Here is an 18,688-nt window from a genome sequence, read left to right on the forward strand (position 1 = left end):
TCCCCTATTTAAAACTCTCCAGTGCTTTCCACTGCACTCAGAATAAACTCCCTAATTCCTTTATTGGCTTACAAACCCTACAGGATGTAACCAATGCTTGTTTACTTCTCCAAGCGCATTTCCAAGCTTATTTCCTCTTACTTTCTCATACCTTCCCCCTCAAACCCTATTTAGGGCCTTTGAATTAGCTGTATCCTTTGCCTGGAATGCTCTTCCCTCTGATATTTGCATGCCTGTTAAGCCAACCACTTCTTAAATGTCTCCTCCTCAAAAGGGTCACCCCATCACAATCACCATCACATCATTCACTGTATTTCCTCTGCACAGAGCTTCACACTAACAGACATTTTTCTCCCTTTCCCCCCATAAGCTCCCTAGAACCTAGATTTATCTGTCTTCGAGGCAGCTCAATCAAGAGCCTGGAGGAGTGCCTAACATATGTAGGAGCTCAACAAAAATTTGTTAAATGAAGAAATGAACATACGAATATACGCTTTCTTCCCTGCCCCTCTCTCCCAACCAGGGCAAAACTCATAATGAGGATACACTTAAAATCGTCTTTCTCATCTATCAGGTATTTCCACCCTTGAGGAATAGATGTCTTCGAGGAGACTGCAACATCACTGGATTCGCCCTTCTGATTCTACCTTGTTTCTACATATTAGCTTTTCATCTAGAGCTTGGTTTCTCCGTGACCAATGCTTTTACTTCCCGATCCCAATACAGGGTAACGACGGAAGGGTGAGCACTAGGGCCCGGAGATCCCTTGATGCTAATTGTTGAGGTTAGGATAGGGCCGTTGGCCTGGTGCGCTGTGACTGGTCCTCCCTAGAGATGCTGGGGAGAAGGGGCGGAGCTATCCCAAAGGATGATCCTTTCTTGGGCCGTCCGATCTGGTGGGGTTGCCGCTATGAGAAGGGCCCCGGGAATCAGAAGAAAGCAAAGCTAGCCTGGGGCGAAGAAGGAGCCCAGCTGACCCCAGGCGGTAAAACCAAGGGGACGAAGGAAAGGTAGCAGGGCCTTAAACCAAAACTGCAGAAAGAAAGCCAAGACTTGGATATTTTGCCAGAGGAAAGGGTTAAACAGTTTCCAAGGTAACGGACCAGGAAGCGCGCAAGACGTCTGCAGCAGGTTCGAAGGTCAGCCTCGAGTTTAAAGCTCCCCTGGCCCAGCGGATTCTGGCCAATGGAGGGGCAGCTGGGCGTGGTCACATGATGCGCGGGGCGGTCCTGCTAGCTGCCCTGGAGCACGTGGGAAGGTTTTTCCTGTTCCTTCTTTCCTTTTTAAAAAAGCCCACCCACTTTTGCGCGGGCTTTGTCGCGGGGTTCTTCTCGCGAGAGGCGTGCGACCCTCTCGCGAGAGTGAGTGGGAGGCGTGAGGACTAGGAGGTGTTGCGGGCTGGAGTTGCTGCGGCGGAAGCCGGGGGTGGGCAGGCCGGGGGCGGGCCGCGGGGCGGGGAGGGGGGGAGGGCTGGGGGGCCGCCGCGGGAGGGGTCGCCCGCCTGCTTAGCAGCTCGTGCGGCTGGTCGTTGCGGGCCGGTGACATGCCTATGAGCTGCGGAGGCTGCGGCCCCCAGGTGAGCCGGGCGCGGATCCGCCCGCGGCGTGAGCAGTGCCGTTGGCTGGGGTGGCGGCGGGGTGTAGGGCCGCGGTGGATGGAGCGGCCTGGCTCGGGCGCCGCAGCCCCTCCGTCTACCCGCAGTCCCTGCCCGGACTTCTGAGCTGCCCCGAGCTGCGCCTTCTCACGGCGGTGGGAGGAGGGCGGGAGGAGCGGGGCGGAGGTAGGAAGCTCGAGGCACCGGGCCGTGGGGGAGGGGTGTCCTCGGGCTCGAGACGGGTCTTCCTGGGGTCGGAGTGTGGCGGCGGAGCAGCATCCCCCTTGGATGACAAGCTTAGTTTCCATCCCGAGGGTGGTCTTCAGAGCCGGGTCCCCTCCGTGCGTGCTGCTGCGTATGCTTAGTTGGTGTTCGTGGTGCGCGCACAGGAGCATATGGAGGAGGAGGACATTGCACTTTGTCCTCGAACAGCATCCTTCACTGTCAGAACCCTTGAGCCTTGGAACCAGGCACAAACCAAATCTTGTGACAGAAACGGAAAGCGTCCAGCAGCTCCTCGGAGTGTTGAGATTTGGATTTGCTGTCAAATTTTCTTCAACGCTGTTAAATGGCTCAAATGCTGGCCATCAGTATTCCGAGTGGATTGGGTATACTTACTCTTTTATTCCAGGCACTTAAACTGCTTTATTAAAAAAAGTGTATGTGACCAAAGTATTAAAAACGTTGGTAAAATGACAATGGCAGTAGAACCTAAACCACAGTGGTATGACGTGGTAACAGTTCTGCTTTCCCTCCTCTGAGACCTTATTAAACTGGAGGTGGTTTAGCTTAAGATGCTAAGGAAATTTCAGGGTGAGAAGTACTGCTGAGGTACATACCTAATGGCTTTAGTGCAGATTGTAGTTAAAAATTCTGGTTCTCTTTTCAACTTTGTAATTATTCAGCCCCTTGCAAAACTCATAAGCTTTCCCTACCTTATTTCCACCTCGTTGGGGATGTTATATTGATTGATACTGATTTTGATATGTCTGGAAATAGAAAATATACTCAGAAAATTTAGGGTACTCAGCAATGCAAAGATGATTTTAATGTGTTATTATTATTTATGATTTTAGAATAAATGGCAGCACAGTTCCTAGCACAATCAGTGTTAGTTAAAATAGTGCCATTTAATGAATCCTTTTATATACACAGTCACGTTTTTCAGTTAGTACGCTGGTTATGCATACTTTTTTATGGTCCTTCTGGCAGAACTGACCCAAAGGTTGACAGTGAATTTCACTCTTAGTTGTAGCTGTGAGTTAACAGCAGTTTATAAGTGATCAGAATATAAGGCAGTCAGAACAAATGGATTCCCAGGCTGGATGAGTGTCTGTACCCACATAGCTGCACTACTAATAAGGGCCTAGTGGTTTATCTCCAGGCTAATGATATTTCCCAGTTGTTGAGGATATGGGACTTGCCGAAGTCCCTGAACCACAGTGAGAAATTCTCTGGCTTCTGAACTCCTGGGATAAGTCTAGAAGCTGAAGAAGTCTTCCTTTGCCTTTTGAGGCTGGTAAAAGGATAGTACGTTTAAGTTGTTTTTCTTTTTTTAATTAAAAAAAATTCCAGGAACTTAACTGTCTGGGAAAGTAAATCAAACCAAATCAGATGATACATTTTAGGTTATTCTTAGGGAAATTTCTAGTTATAAATAGGCAATGGAGCTGTCTATACTTGGAGAAAATGTGAAAAACTTAGGCAGTGTCTTTTTGAGAATGGGCGAAAGAGACCGGTATAGAGTTAAGAAGTTCTCTACCATTTCATCTTGGCGAACTGATTCTCAGGGATAGAAAAACGGAATTTTTTGCTGGTCTTTATCACCGTTTGGCAAGGGTTTCAAGCTTAGGATGTAGATACTTGTTTCATAGTGCCTTTGAAAAATAATTGAAGTCACTTTGGGTAGGATAAATATTTAGGTAAGCTGAATTATCCTTTTTCTGTCAAGTGGCCTGAATTTTAGTAGTAAAATCACCCATTTGGAGGAAATGAGGGGTGGGACAGGTCAGGAAAAGATTTAAGCTGGCCTGGGCTTGAGTTAAGGGTGTATAAACTGGGAAAGCTTATAAAGGAAAGGAAACAAAAATACTTTATCAATTTAAAAACAAACCAAACAGATCTGCCACTCATCTTTATATATACAAGTTTATTTTATTATAAAATACTAGCATAAAGGCATTTGAAATGTATAGGTTAGAGACTGGACAGAAGAAAAGTTAACATTTTTGGATTAATCTCAGAATGTTTCATGGGGAAAAAAAAGATAAATGGCATAGAGGCTTGAAACGGATTGGATGTTACGTGAATGAAAATGAGGTACAGTGTAAAAGAGTTTGTGTTTGGGAGTCCAGCAGATCTGTTCATTGATGTTAGTGAAACTCTTTTTCTTCATCCCTGATAGGAGAGTTAAAAACCTCAAAGTTACTGTGAAGCACAGAGTGACTGCTTACGCAGTGTTTTTTTTTTTTTGACCTCTTCTGATGTCTTGAGATTATTTGGCTGCAAGGAACAGAAACCATTTGAATTAACTTACTTAAAAAGGGCGTTTGTCCTAAAGTTGCAGGACTGCCTCTCAAGCCCAGCTCAGCGTCCTGGAAACCAGAACATCTTCAGGCAGTTACTCTGCCAGTTTTTCTCTGGAAACACATGACATGGTCTTGTGTCTCTGTGACTCTGTAATGTCTGTTACAGTTTCTTTCAGATTGACTCTCTTTAAAGCTCTTGGTTTCTGCTTCCCCATACCTTTGGTTTGCATGAAACTTTGGTTTGCTGTGGTGACAACACAAGATATTTTGATTTTGTAGCATGGCTCTCAACAAATACCTCCATATCTTAATTCTGAACTTCTGGAGAGATACTTCAGTTGGTCAGGTACCTACTTGTAGTCCAGTTGGCTGAGGGTGGGGGAAGATGGAAATGGGAAAACGGGTGGGGGAGGAGATGTAGGTGTGTCTCACAGTTTGTACTTTTTCAGGCTGGGTACTGCAAGTTCTCTAGTGAAGGGGGTGTGAACAAGGGGGGAAAAGGTGGGTACTTCTGGTGTACTTTTAGCATCCTGCAGTTTTGAGTTTTTCCCTAGTACTGCGCTGAACTTGCTCTCAGCAATGATCTCCTTCAGGACAGATTCTCCTAGGTGTGTGAGGGGCAAATTATGTAAATGTTTTGTGCCTCAGTTTTCTTACGTGTAAAATGGGTACGATAACAGCAACTTCTGTTGTGAAAAACGTGAATTCTGTTTAATAGCAGTTAAGCAGTGCCTGCCTGGCACAGTGTAAGGATGTGGTGTGACGGTGACTGAGGGCAAGCTGTGTGGCGGGCACTGTGGCGTGGACTCCTGCAGCATTTCAAGAAGGAAGGATATCATTCCTGCCCTCAGGCATTTACAAGTCTACTGCTGACCACTCCATACTTAAAACCGTTTCTTGACTTCAGTGACACCTAAATTCTCCTAAATCTCTACCTCATCTGCTTTGACTGCCACTTATTTGTGGTTCTTTGTTTATCTGCCAGGAACCCTTTATCATGGTTGTCCTCTTAGATTCTCTCTTGATCCTCTGTTTTTTCCCTGTCTCTAAGATCAGCTTTCAAGCTCTGGATATGTGGATGATTCCTAGAGTAACATCTCTAGCTCTCACCACGCCAACTGAATGTATTTTTTAGGTGCCCTTTGGATAGTACCTTGACATAAAATAATGCTGTCTGCCAGTTATTTCTTCTAGCTCCCCAAGCTTGAAACCTAGAAATTATCTTTCACAGTCTTCCTGTTTTTATGCCTCGTGTATTCTGTCGGTTAATAAGTTCTGCACAGGCTTTTAGAATGTCTCCTATGTGCCGAGCACTGGACCATCTGCAAAGCAGATCCGTTCACTCATTCCTGCTGCTGGCAGCTTAGGATAGAGCCTTATTACTATTTGCAAGAGCTGCTTAAATGCCTTTTCAGCAATATACTCTTAGAGTCATGGCATCACAGATGTTACTGATAAGGAAAACTGTGTTCCTGAGTTAAAATTCTGAACATATTTTTTGTTAAAAATAATCTTGTAGGTGGGAATTATGCATAAGGTTAAGAACATTATTACTCTACCTTCTAGGAAGCATATTCACATTGAAAGCACAGCCTCAATATTTTAGGGTTTTTTTTTTTAAGTTGTGTTTATTTTTGGTATACAGGAAACTATAGAGAAGCAAATATCTTAATAGATAATCAATTAGGTTACAGTCACATCTTTTTTACATGATTGACTATTGTTTTGAAAGACAAAACAAAGTAGTAACTGATAGCTGTGGTATTTTTAGATTTTATGAGTTAAACAGCAGGTCTGTACCCAAGGAAGAAGCTAACATTTCCGTTCCTTCTATATGAGGTACTGTTTTTAAATGCATTATTTAATTGCATTCTCATAGCCATCCTATGAAGATGAGCCTCAGCTTCCTTATCTGCAAAAAAGGGATAGCATCCCCTTCACACCACTGTTTGCTTATTAGGTATTATTCTGGTTTGTTTTTGATGGTTGCTCTGGGGTTTACAAGGTAACTTATCAATATCACTTCTTGTATAGTGTAGGGACAATATCTTTTCAATTCCAGCACACCACATGCTATGTGTTATTTTATCATACACTTTACTTCTAAACCCCATATTACATTGTTATTTTCAGTTTAAAGTTATTCTTTAAGGAATTAAAAATGAGAAAATATTTTTTTATATTACCCTCATATTGACCCTTTGAGGTATTACCCTTAGTTTAGATCCAGATTTCCATCTGATATTGTTTTTCTTTTGACAGTGGAATTTTTTCTTTTTTTTTTTAAACAGTGATTCTAGTGATGATTGGCTGGTAATGAATTCTCACAGCTTCCTTTAGTTCAAATTATTTTGCCTTAATTTTTGAAGGATATTTGGGTATGGATATCTGGGTTGACACTCTTTTTAGATTTTGCTCCATTGTCTTATTTTATGGTTTGGCATAGTTTCTGATAAGAAATTTGTTGTCTGTCTTTGTTCTTCTGTATGTAATGTGTACTTTTCTGTCTGGTTGCTTTTAAGATTTTTCTCTTTATCACTGGTTTTCATAAATTTGGTTATGATGTATATTGGTGTGTTCTTCCTCATGTTTATTTTTCTTAGGGTTTGTTAATCTTCCTTGCATCTATCAGGTTATGGTTTTCATCAACTTTGGGAAATTCTGAGCCATTTTGTCTTCATATATTGCCCCCTTTCCCCCCGCCCCCACACACACTTTTTGGGGTTCCAGTTATTCACCTTTTACAGTGAGTCATCGATGCTGCTTTGCTTGTTTGTTTTTAAGTTTCTCTGTGCAGCATTTTGGATAGTTTCTATTGCTATGTCTTTAAATTCACTGAACTTTTCTCTTGCAGTATCTAATCTGCTGTTGCATCTGGTATGTATTTTATTTTCATCTCTAGAAGTTCAATTTGAGTGTCTTCCCTCTTCTGTTCCTTTCCTTATCATGATCATGTTTTCCTCTCCCTTCTTAAGTGTGTGGAACACATTTGTTCCAATAGTATAGTTTTAACATCTTTTCTGTTCATTCCATCATCTCTGTCATTTCTGGATCTGCACTTAGTGACTTACTTCCTCCTGCTTATGGGTCATATTTATCTCCTCTGTTGTATACCTGATAATTTTTGACTGTGTGCCAGTCATTGAATTTATGCTGTTGCTCACTCAGTTCTGTTTTAATCCTTAGAAGTGTTGGATTTAGTTGGGGTGTATAGGTAGCTTATTTGGAATCTGTTGGGTTGTTTTGAGGCTTGCCTTTAAGCTTTGTTAGGGTGAGTCCAGAACAGCCTTCAGCGTAGTGCTGACTTAGTTCCTCAACTAAAGCAGTTCCTTTCTGAGGAGTCCATCCATTACCTGATACATTACAAAGTTTTCCCACTCTGGCTGGTGGGAATGCAGACTATTCCCAAGCCCTGTCTGGCTCCAGGTATTGTTTGGCCTACTGCTCTCTAGAAGTTATTTCCCCAACCTCAGCTACTTGGCACAGATCAACATTCGGTCAAGGACCGTAGGGAAGCCCACCTGCAGATCTCTAAAGCTCTCACTCTTTCTGAGCTCTCCCTCCAGTATATCTGCCTTGCAAATTCTAACCACCTTGGCCTTCCCAAACTGTGACCTCTGTTTCTGCAGCTCGGTGAGACTGCCAGACTTTTTAGCTTTCCTCTCCTTGTGTTGTGACCTGGAAGGGTTTCTCTTCTCTCAGGGATCATAGTCTTGCATTGTCTTTTGTCGGATGTTTGAAAAGCAATATTTCATATATTTTGCCCTGTTTAGTTGTACTTATATTGAACAGAATATTTTTAACACTTGGACATTTGGGACTTGGCCAAAATATGTATTTGGAGCATTTATTATAAATATTATAAAAGTAGAAATTATTGGAAACTTTTAATTATATTTTCACAAGTAATTCATTAAATGTAGAAGTGTCCATTCCAACATTTAAAGGTCAACTTTGCTCTTTAAAAATAATTGCTTTTTATTTATTCAGTGGACGTTTGAATGCTTACTGTGCTAGAATACAAATGCAATAAAAAACACTTTTGTCTTCAAAACTCACAAAAGGAGGGAAGCATGCAAACAATGGCATCAAAGGAATAAAGGGCAAACCACTTTGGGAACATAAAGGAGTTGGCTACTTGCTTTGGCAAGGAGGGATACAGGAGATGAGGCAAGCGTTCTCAAGAAGGGAGGTCCTTGAACTGATGTATGAAGAGTAAGTAGCAGTTCAGCTGATGGAAGAGAGGGTACATCTGAGGGAAGTTTAGGAGGATGATGGGTTAGGGTTTGGTTATTGACTAGATGTGATAGTAGTGACTGAGGGAAAGACCTACTGGCTTGATTGGTTTACTGGCTGTTAACTGATATAGAGAAAACAGGAGGAGATTGTTTAGAGAGGAAAGTTTTATTCAGTTTTTGAACATGCTAATTTTGGAGTAACTGGGATATTTACTTGGAGGTATCTAATAAAAATTGGATATAAGGAACTGAAACTCAGGTGCAAGAACTGAACTGGAGATATATATTGGGGAGTTATTTGCATAGTTAAACCAGAGGTAGAAATAAAATATCCTTGGAAAACTAAATAAAATGAGTACCTAAGAGGAGGTTAGAATTATTGGTCATTGAGTAACAAGTTATGAAAGAATTTTGGAAGGAGACTAATGTAATGGCTAAAGAGATAGATAGCTGTTTCTCAATCAGAAACCACATAGGGTACTTGTAAAAGATACAGATTTCTGGGTTCCATGTAGACTTCCTGAATTCAGATCTTGTTGGAGGGAAGTAATAGATATAAGCTGATCCATACAGGTACTGAAGTCAGAGAACTAGTGCAGGAGAAGGAGGGTCAAAATAGGACAGTATTGTTGATAGAGGGCTAGGAAGGAATTTCAGAGAGTCCTTGGCTCCGTTAACTCATGGTAAAAAAAAGATCAAGAAATATATGATGCTGACCTGAATACTTCTTAGGCCAGAGGAGAGGAGAGGAAAGACTTTGGAAATATTTTTCTTATTATAAAAGAATTTATGCACATCTAGAAACACACATAATTGCATCTACCCAGATAAAACCAATGTTTATACCCATCTAGTGTATGTTCTCTTTTATATTGCATGTATTATATAAATGCACACATGTAGTCATAGAGGTTTTACACAAAATGGGATAATGTGAGCATGCTGGAACCTGCCTTATTTTATTTAATAATCTGTCATCTTTCCATATTATAGGTATTTGACATTTTATGACATTAAAAAAAATCCTAGTTGTCACAAGTGGCCACTATCATGAGTTTAGTCTATATCTGTCATAGTATTTCCTAGGCCTGTACAAACACACACACGAGTGTCAGAGTTGTGTGTGTATATAATTTTTTAAAAAAAATCACAAGTAGCACACTATTTACATTGTTCTGTAACTTGCTTTTTCCCTTAATATATTGTGGACATGCTGTCACATCAGTATGTGTTGCTCTCTTTGCAACAGCTGGGTAATAGTCATATGAAAGTATTATAATTTATTTGAATTGATGGGCTTCTAGGTTATTTTTAGCTTTTCATCCTTTTTTGTTTTAGTGAATATTCTTTCACATATATCTTTGTGAATTTTGTGCAAGTACACATGTAGGATAAATTTTAAGAAGTGAAATCGCAGGACCAAAGGGGTAAGTGTAATTTATTCAAAGTGTCCAATACCTGTTTACTGTTTATAATTGTTTCTCTATCTTTCATTTGTTTTCTTTTACATTCTGTGATATTTCTTAAAACTTTCTCAGTTGTAATATCTATTCTGCTTTCTTGCTGCTTCTCAGGGGATTTCATTTATTTTATGGTATTGTTTTTATATCCTGTGGCTTTCCTGAGCTCCAGCAGCTTACTTTTCAGTTGTCTGCGTTGTCCATCTGTACTTTCTTGTCTCTGATCTGCTTTTTAAAAAATTATCCAGGTTCACTTTAATTTGTTTGACTCTAGGGAAACACCCTTAGTTATTCCCTATTTAGGACTCTTGTTTACTCAACAAGAATGGGACAGAAAACAAAAAAGCATTAAGTGAAAAGTTTATTATCGTAACATAAAGGTGTTCCAAGGGAAAATACTATATTTTTACTCCTTTTGTGTAATCTGTCTAAAACTACATTCTCTCAAATTATAAAAGATGGTGAGGGAACCCTGCTGTGTTACTTTCTTCCCCCATCTGCCTTTGTATCTTTTCAAAGATGATTTTTGTTTCTTTGCTTTATCAGAAGTATGAGTCATGTCATCTTATGCTGGATTCACTTTTATGGACTGTTGCGTAGATATTCTCTCATAGGTTTTTTTTCTTTGTGAGGTTAATATTATGTTTTAAGTTGAACACAAAGCTATGGAGTAGGATTCAGTAAGTATTTTTCTTCAATGAGTGAAGCAGAGTGTAAACGTGGAATTAAGTTTAGTTTCTTTTTTATTAATATAAATTCTTAGGTACTATTCTAAAAACAGATAATGTGAGTTTCGGGTGGCATGAGTATATTTGTCTGGAGTGTTTTTCTTTCTTTAGTATATCTCTTATGTGGTTTTTGGTTTTGTTTTGTTTTTAAATGATTCTTCATAGGTCCATACTGGATTCTTTAGTACTCAGCTTTGAAAAGGGTGTTCTATTTAGGTCGGCTATTCAGGAATATTGCAGGTAATGAACTGGGGTAGCTTGAGGTGTCAGACCCGGGATGTTGTATCAGGGCCCTCTGATCTTCCCCTACTTCCGTGTGACTGTTTCTTCCCTCAGGGGCTTGGCCTGTCGCACCTCCACCTTCAGGTGTGGTAATGGGTCAGTAGTTTCTTGCCTGGTGAAGCCTCCAGTGAGTTCGAGTTTAATCTTTGCTCGTGTTGACTTTAGTCAGCAGCTGCAAAGGTCATTGCTGTCTCTCATCTCTTTTCCCAACTCTGCCCTCTCCGCAAGGTTAGGGGTCTGAGAAAGTAAAGATGCTCTGTGTGCTGGTCCTCTGTCCTTCCAAGTTGTGTGTAATGGCTGCCCTCGTGTCATTGCGGGAATGCACTCTAGGTAATTCAGTCTCTCCTGTTTCTGGCATCTAGAGTGCTTCTTATTTCTTTCTATTACAAAGTGTGATGAACAGCTTTTCAAGCCTGTATACACTACAGAGAAGAGGGTAAGAGCCTGGGTGCTAGAATTTGAAGATTTGGATTTGCATCTCAGCCCTCTACTGCTTACTGTGTGGGCCTGGTGAATTGTTAACCCCTTCCTCTTGCCTCTGTTTTTCTCACTGTAGAACTGGAGTACTGCTCTGCCAGTCCTAAGGATTAAATGAGATGTGCAAGGAAATCTCTTAGCACAGCAACTGGTGCATTATAAACTCTCCTTAGAACCCTCGCTGCTCCAGGAGCATCAGTTCCTTTGATGAATTCCCAGAAGTAGAATGGTTGTGTCATAGGCTAGGAATATTTTCAGGGTTTTGACATGCGTTACAAAATTGCCCTCCAGAAAGGTGGTGCCGGTTTACTCAGGAGATGAATTTGAGTGTTTGACTTTTCCGGCACCCTTGTGTTGGCCTCTATATTTTATATGTTTTATGTGAAGTTTGAGGCAAGTCCACTTGCCCCTGAGGGTTTTTGGCAGCTGAAGAGAACTGTATGGGGAAAAAAAAGGAGAGTGACTTGGCCTGGGACAAAGAAAAGAATTATTTTCTTGCCTTGGTTACATAAACCTGTGTATTTACACCTTGTTTTGAGAATTTTGGTCCTCTTGATCATTTTGGTCCGTAAGTAAATATTTTAATTTTCCTTTTACCTATGTTTTGTGGTTTCTCAAGTGCCTCATATAAATTTTCCATTTGATTCTTACAATTAACTTGTCCAGTAAGTAGGGTAATATACATCGAGGTAATATACATCATACACACCCATGTAATATACATGGAGGAAACAGATGCAGAGATATTGCAATTTACCTAGAGGAAACAAAGCTAATGAGAGGTACAACAGGGACACAAATGCTCCTTTTCTGCATCCTGGTGTATGGTTCTTTATCTTGTGCTATTGGGACCTCCCTTGCCTTTCTGACAATTCTGCTTCAATTCCAGTCATGAATCAAATTTTATTGTTAAAGAGACCACTAGGATTTTTCTTAGTTCAGAATAGAATAGGAATTTTTTGTCTAAAAATAGAATTCTTTGTGAAAAATCAGAATATAGAAATCTCTAAAGGGAGGTGCAGATGTGTGCCTGCCTGCACACACACTTCAGTTTTATCTCTGTTGTGGAAGAATATAAAATTAGAACTCCACTAAAATTTAGTTTAGTTTTTTTTTTTTTTTTTCAGTTCTGCAGGGGACTAGGTTGAAGTTTGCTTTTGCCTATAAATGTCTTCATAGTATAAATTGATATTAACAATGTCTTGAAAACCTCAACTAGGTAATTCTTGAGAAGACCAGTTTGATTGAAACTAATTAGCCATTTCTCAAATCTTTATTGATTCAATTTTTTTAGTGTTTAGTGATTTAGTATTCAGTTCTCACTCCTACCCTTTACTGTAATAAAACAGTTTGCTTGTAAGACTCTGATCCAGATGGGCTATATTTGCCTTGTTCTCCTCCGTATCTATAGCATCTAGTGCAAGTAGATTTTGAATGAAGGGACAAGTTACTGTGGTCAGATGTGGATATTGAGTGGTTAATGCCCAGGTTGATTTAAGCTCTAAAAGATATTTCATTAAAACATTGATAAAAAGCTGAGACTTAGTTTCAGAGTTTCTCCCAAGGAGGATGTGTATGTGTGTGTGTATAAACACATGTCTGTGCATGTGTTTTAAATACTACGGTATTAATCATTTAACTTGGATGTTTTTGAACTCTCGTCATTGGTATGCTATTGAGATTCCTATATAAGGGCTTTGTTTTTATCTGATTTTATTTGATATGTACAGATTTCATATTCTCATTTGTTTATTTCATATTCTCATTTGTTTATTATTAAACCTTTCTGCCCAAGAAATAAGAACGTTTAGAGCATTCACAGTTGCTGTAGGGATAGAGTGACTTTTAGGAGGCAAGAAGGCTGAGATTCTTTTTGGGACGTTCTCTGCTTCAGATTTTTAAAAGGCTTTTGAAATATTTCTTATTGAGGCTTTCAAATATTTTCTTATTTATAATAAAAAAGGGCAGTGAGATTGACTAGATAAGGATAAACTAGTTTATAATAATTTTGAACCTAAAAAGATTTTTGTAATAATTTGGTATCTTGTTATGGTGCCAATATTCGTATTTTTCAAATATTCATGTTGGATTGCTTAATAAATTTTTACGTCTCAGAATTCTTATGTTTTTTTTTTTTCTTGTAAATGACTGAATTTAAGAAGTTATCTTAGGACAAAATGCTTGCTTGAATCACTAAGATCAATAAAATAGTCATTTTCTTTTAATCTTTTTTCTTTAGGTCTTTTGTGGACTAACTCTTCACTGATTACCTACAACAGCAATATAGTTATGGCGACCTTCCAGACTTTCAGAAACAGTCACATGAAAACTAGAGCATCTGTCAGAAAAGTAAGTTCACTATATTGGATTCCTTTTAGTGATAGTTTTAATAAAAATGTTGATCAGTTTTTTTGAAGTCGAAGTCTTGTTAAGCAGCTATGCTATGGTATTCTTGTTTTTAAAATGAATCTTATTATTGAATAACGATAAAATACTGAAAAGATTGGCATATATGAAAATAGTGATATGAAATCATGAAGACAATGAACTTTATTTCCCAAAGATCACGTCTCCCTATTTCTTCTCAGCAGATAGTTTTCTCTCTTCTTTTTAGCAATATAAGCATCAGGTGTGACTTTCCTTATACAGCTTTAGCTTTACCCCAAAATATTACCATCCATTCATTCACTCAGCAAATATAATATAAATTTGAGTGCTGCTTATATGCCAGGCCCCGTGTTAGGTATGGGCTGGATAATCAGTAGTGAGCAAATTGAATGTGATTCCTGATCGCTTCTGCTTTCTCGTCTGAGGAAGAGCCCTCTCTCTTTTCTTCCCTTGAGACGATTTGGTTACCCTTTCACTTCTTGACATTTTTGTCTTTGCTAAAGCTGTTGGGGGGTGTTACTTAAAGGCAGAAAGGGAGGATGAATACTGGGGGATGGTCAGCAGTCTTGGTGAACCCTTTTTTTAGCTTCATCTTCTGCATCATATGACACTCTTGACAAGTCCTTACATGTTAAGACGGTCTTTGACTTCTTTCGTTACAGCTTCTTTCTTTTCTTCTCTCTTACGATAACACTTGTCTCTTTTGCACATCTTCTTTCCAGCTTCTAATTGTTAGTGTTCTTGTAAGCTGCTAGGCCTGCCTTTTTGTTTATTTACTCATTTCTTCAGAGATCTGAGCAATGTTTAGATTTGACTGCTAACTGGAAGAGAGTGGTTGTCAAATCGAAAGGTGCCGGCGGAGTCGGAAAACAGAAAGTAAACTTATTTTGGAACAGTGTAGTAATTACATTTTTAAGTAATATGCCCCATGTGTTTTTCAGGTACCTTTAAACTTAGTAGGTCCCCTTTTTAATTTGAAAAAAGTACAATAAAAACTATTTTCTCTATTTCCACTTTCTGTAAAGTAGAGTATATTATACTTTTTTTCAGATTAGCAATTGGACCCATAGCTTTAAATTAATATTTAAATTGTATTGATTGCTTTAAATTAATAATTAGAACTAAGAAATACATATATACAAAATATAGTAGTGAGCTAGTGATCTTGTTCTTCAGACATTATACTACCTACCTATTTGACTTGAATTTACCAATATATTCCTGAGATAAGGAATTAGGCTACAGCTGAAACTTTATACTATTAATTTAATGTCTTTTTTATTCAGATCATTATTTATATTAGGCCCATGATAAAGATTTGGTTTGAATTCACTTGAATACTTGGAAACCCTTTTAGATAAAAATACATGAATGGAAATATTATATACTGTTTATGTGTATGTGTGTTATGCACAGCCTCATAATTCTTTGATTGCTTCCTTGCTTTCTAGGACTAAATTGACCCAGTTTCACTTTCTACTTTACCTTCCTCGGACCTAGAATGGGCTATTTCTCCAAAGAACCCCTGAATAGTATTTAGAAATCAAGATCTGCGCTTTGTTCCTTCACTGTCATGAGTTTATAATGATTGCTCATGTTCAGATTTCACATTTCATATGTTTTCCTTTTTTCAGTTCATGTTCATATCTTAGCCTGAAAACTTCCACTCATTAATGAAAACAGAATCACTTAAACTTTTGAATGTTCAGATATTGGGGGAAAAAACAGTTCAATAAACACCACGTATACTCTTCACTTAGATTTACTTTCTGTTAACATTTTGCCACACCCATTCTGTGTGTGTACATATATACACACTTCCCTTTTGAAACTAAATGAGAGTAGGCTACAGACATTATTTTACTTCTCTTCTTAATATATCAGCATGCATCTCTTAAGAACATTAGCATTATTACCACCCCTCAGGAAATCGTTAATTCAGTAACACTGTCTAACATGCAGTCCATGCACAGATTTCCCCAGCTGTCTCAAGTATCCTTGTTAACTTTTTCCTTGCCTCTCATCTAAGATCTAAGCGAGGTTGACACTCTGTGTTTGGGTATTGTGTTTCTTTGGTCTCCCCCAGTCTGCTCCAGTTCAATGGTCTAGATTCTTTTCTCATGATGGCAAATCTTTGGAAGAGTCTGTACCAGTTATCTTGTAGAACATTCCCATATTCGGAGTTCATTTGTTTTTCCCTGTGGTTAGGTTCAGCAGGAACACCTCAAAGATGATGTCATGGTCATTCCACTCTGTCAGATCAGGCAGGCAGTGCATATTGTTAGTGCCAGGCTTGACCAGGTAGATAAGTTGTAACCACCAGATATCGCCAATCTAAAGACACATAATCCCTTTGTAATTAACACTATTAATAAATAATGTGTAAGGTGATGTTGCAGAACAGTGTATCTTGTTCCCCAATAGCTTTTAACCCAGTGGATTAGGGTAATTGATGATCCTTTCCTAAGTCAGTAATTACATTGGAGGGAGTTACAAACGGAATTTTTAAATTTTGTCATTCTGTTCATATCTGTTAGCCAGCATTCTAATGTAAAGTAGCGCACTCCCCCAATCCCCACCCTTTTTATCTGTCTCTTTTAATGGACTTGTAGTTTTTTTTTAAAATTCAGTTGTTATACTCCATTATCATTTTTATTTTTTGATGCTCAGATTATCGCAAATTTGGCCAATGGGAATTCCTTCAAGTTGGCTTCTGTGTTCTTTTGAAATAACCCAGTTAATCTGCATGTCCTTGCATTCTTTCACAATAAGATGTCCCAGCCACACTTCATACATTTCTGCCTCAGACCTGGAACCAGCCATTCTGTCAAGGGGGATCTAGTTCTTTTAATTGGTGAATGGTATTTAGAAATCAAAATCTGTGTGCTGGGTATGCTCATTGCTACTGAGGGTCATTGCTTCTATGATGTATCAATGGGAAAATGTAGTACATACATCTGAAGAATCTTGAGTTCATATTGAAAGTTCAAATTTAACATTGTATTTTTTCTTAATTGCTTTGATTTCATATTTGCTTCCCTTCTCTTAGATAAGATTTCCACTAATTTTTAATTTATTAAAATTAGGGAACATTTATTGAGTTCATCTTGTATGTTAGGTACTGAAATCTGGGGAAATAAATAGAGTAAAAGACAATCTCTGACCTCAGTAACTTGGTTTAATGGGTAGGAAAGACTATATATGAAAGCAGTTATTATAACATGTTGTGATATAGGTTAAATGATCTTAATGTGCAAACAATACAGTAGGAACTTAGAGATTTATTATGACTAAGGGATGGGAAAATCTTCACAGGTCTTGGGATGGGTAGGATTTCTACAGGGGAACATTGGGGAGTAAGGACATTTCTGATAGAAGAGCAGATCAACAAATCAGAAGGTAGAGAGAAATTAATGTTCTGTTTATGTCCAAATTTAATACCCATTTTTTAATGTAACTTTTTCCTCCCTCTGTTTCTTTGCACTTGTGACATCTTTCTCTTTCCAGTCTGGAATGCCTTCCCTCATTTTCATCATACAGCTGCTTTAAGACCCCTGAAAAGCCTTGTTTTGAGTTATTATCTCTTTCTTTTTTTCCATCTCCAACTTTGTTATGAGAGTCATCACGTTGTTAGCATACCTTACTATTAGCTTCCACATCGTCTCCTTATATAAATTGTTGCTCCTGTTCTGCCAGTGACTTGGAAATCAGACATGTGATCTGTTAGGTTTTAGTGCAGGGTGAGAGTGAGAGAAACTGGCTGAGGGCCTCATGGTCTCCAGTGGGTTGAGTGACTGGGCTGTGGCATGTGTGTGTTGAACACGTGGAGCTCTACTTTAGCCTTTTGTTCTTTCTTCCTCTCAGCTGAGTTGAGTTCTGTTACATCAAAAGGTTTCCAGTGAATATTCATTGGAAAGTTAGTGACTCTTCATTTAATCCATCACCAGGATTTTTTACCTTGTCTTAGAATTAAGTAAATTAAGAATATCTTTTATTTTCAGAGCTTCAGTGAAGATGTGTTCCAGTCCGTAAAGTCTTTATTGCAGAGTGAGAAGGAACTATGCAGTGTATCAGCAGAGGACTGTTTAAAGCAGGATGAACATGCCAATTTGACTGAGGTTTGACAGATTACTCTCTATACCTTTCCTAATGCAGCACAATGTATTTTCATGTATCTTTGTAGAACTGCATCGTCTATTTTTAGAATGCCTAAAATTTCTGCACATTAATACATGTGTGAGAAGTACCTGTTTTAAATATTAAATACCTGCTAACATTAGTGTATTATAATGAGCACATTTAATTCACTGCACAGGCATTACCTGCCACTCATCAGACACACAGCACTGTATTAGATGATTTCTGCTATGTTCAGTAATTGGGACTTTCATACTAAAATTTTCTACTCTGAAATAAAATATATACTTATTTCTTATATTTATTTTTTGGGTTATTGTTTTCTTGGTTGTTTAAATTCAGTGCTTTGGTTCAAAATGAAAAAGTAGTGGTACGTTTATTTTGAAATTAAGATATTTACCACCTTACGGATATGATATACTACTTGCTCATCTATTTCTCTGTTGCATCAGCGTTTCCAGCCTTTGTTTGAATTTATTACTATAAAAAGGAGTTAATTTTTTTCAACAGTATAGCCATAGTCCATCAATACATTTATGTTACCAAAGAAGAGAGATAGGGTATTGGGCCATTGAAGCTCAAAACCAATAAATATGTGAATTTAAAAATTTTTTTGAAATCAGGGTTCTAATAAAAAAATCTTGATTATTATTTTTGGGAATGATTTTCTTTCATATTCCTTGAGAAACTGTATTTGAAGTAGTTCCATAGTATGGTGAGCACACCTTTCAGACCCTGTAATGGTCTCTGACCTGTGCCTCTTCTTTTTGTATCAGCTCAGTGCTGTGGCTCTTGGCTGTTCTCCTCTTTTTTATCCTTTTTTACTTTATTTTAGTAAAGCCAAGCCACTCCTAAT

The 18,688-nt window shown here is 38.6% G+C and overlaps 1 protein-coding gene across 1 annotated transcript in view; it reads left to right on the forward strand.

Moving 5' to 3' along the window:
* Positions 1 to 1,002: 1,002 nt before the first annotated feature.
* The window catches only part of AKAP11 (A-kinase anchoring protein 11), a 52,685-nt gene continuing 34,999 nt past the window's right edge, over positions 1,003 to 18,688 (forward strand). Inside the window, 3 exon segments of the mRNA XM_082434982.1 lie at positions 1,003 to 1,139; positions 13,547 to 13,656; positions 17,697 to 17,813. Coding sequence (XP_082291108.1) covers positions 13,597 to 13,656; positions 17,697 to 17,813 — 177 coding nt within the window. The 5' untranslated portion in view covers positions 1,003 to 1,139; positions 13,547 to 13,596.

This window comes from Balaenoptera physalus (genome assembly GCF_965194825.1).
Source record: "Balaenoptera physalus genome assembly, chromosome: 18".
Classification (NCBI taxonomy): domain Eukaryota; kingdom Metazoa; phylum Chordata; class Mammalia; order Artiodactyla; family Balaenopteridae; genus Balaenoptera; species Balaenoptera physalus.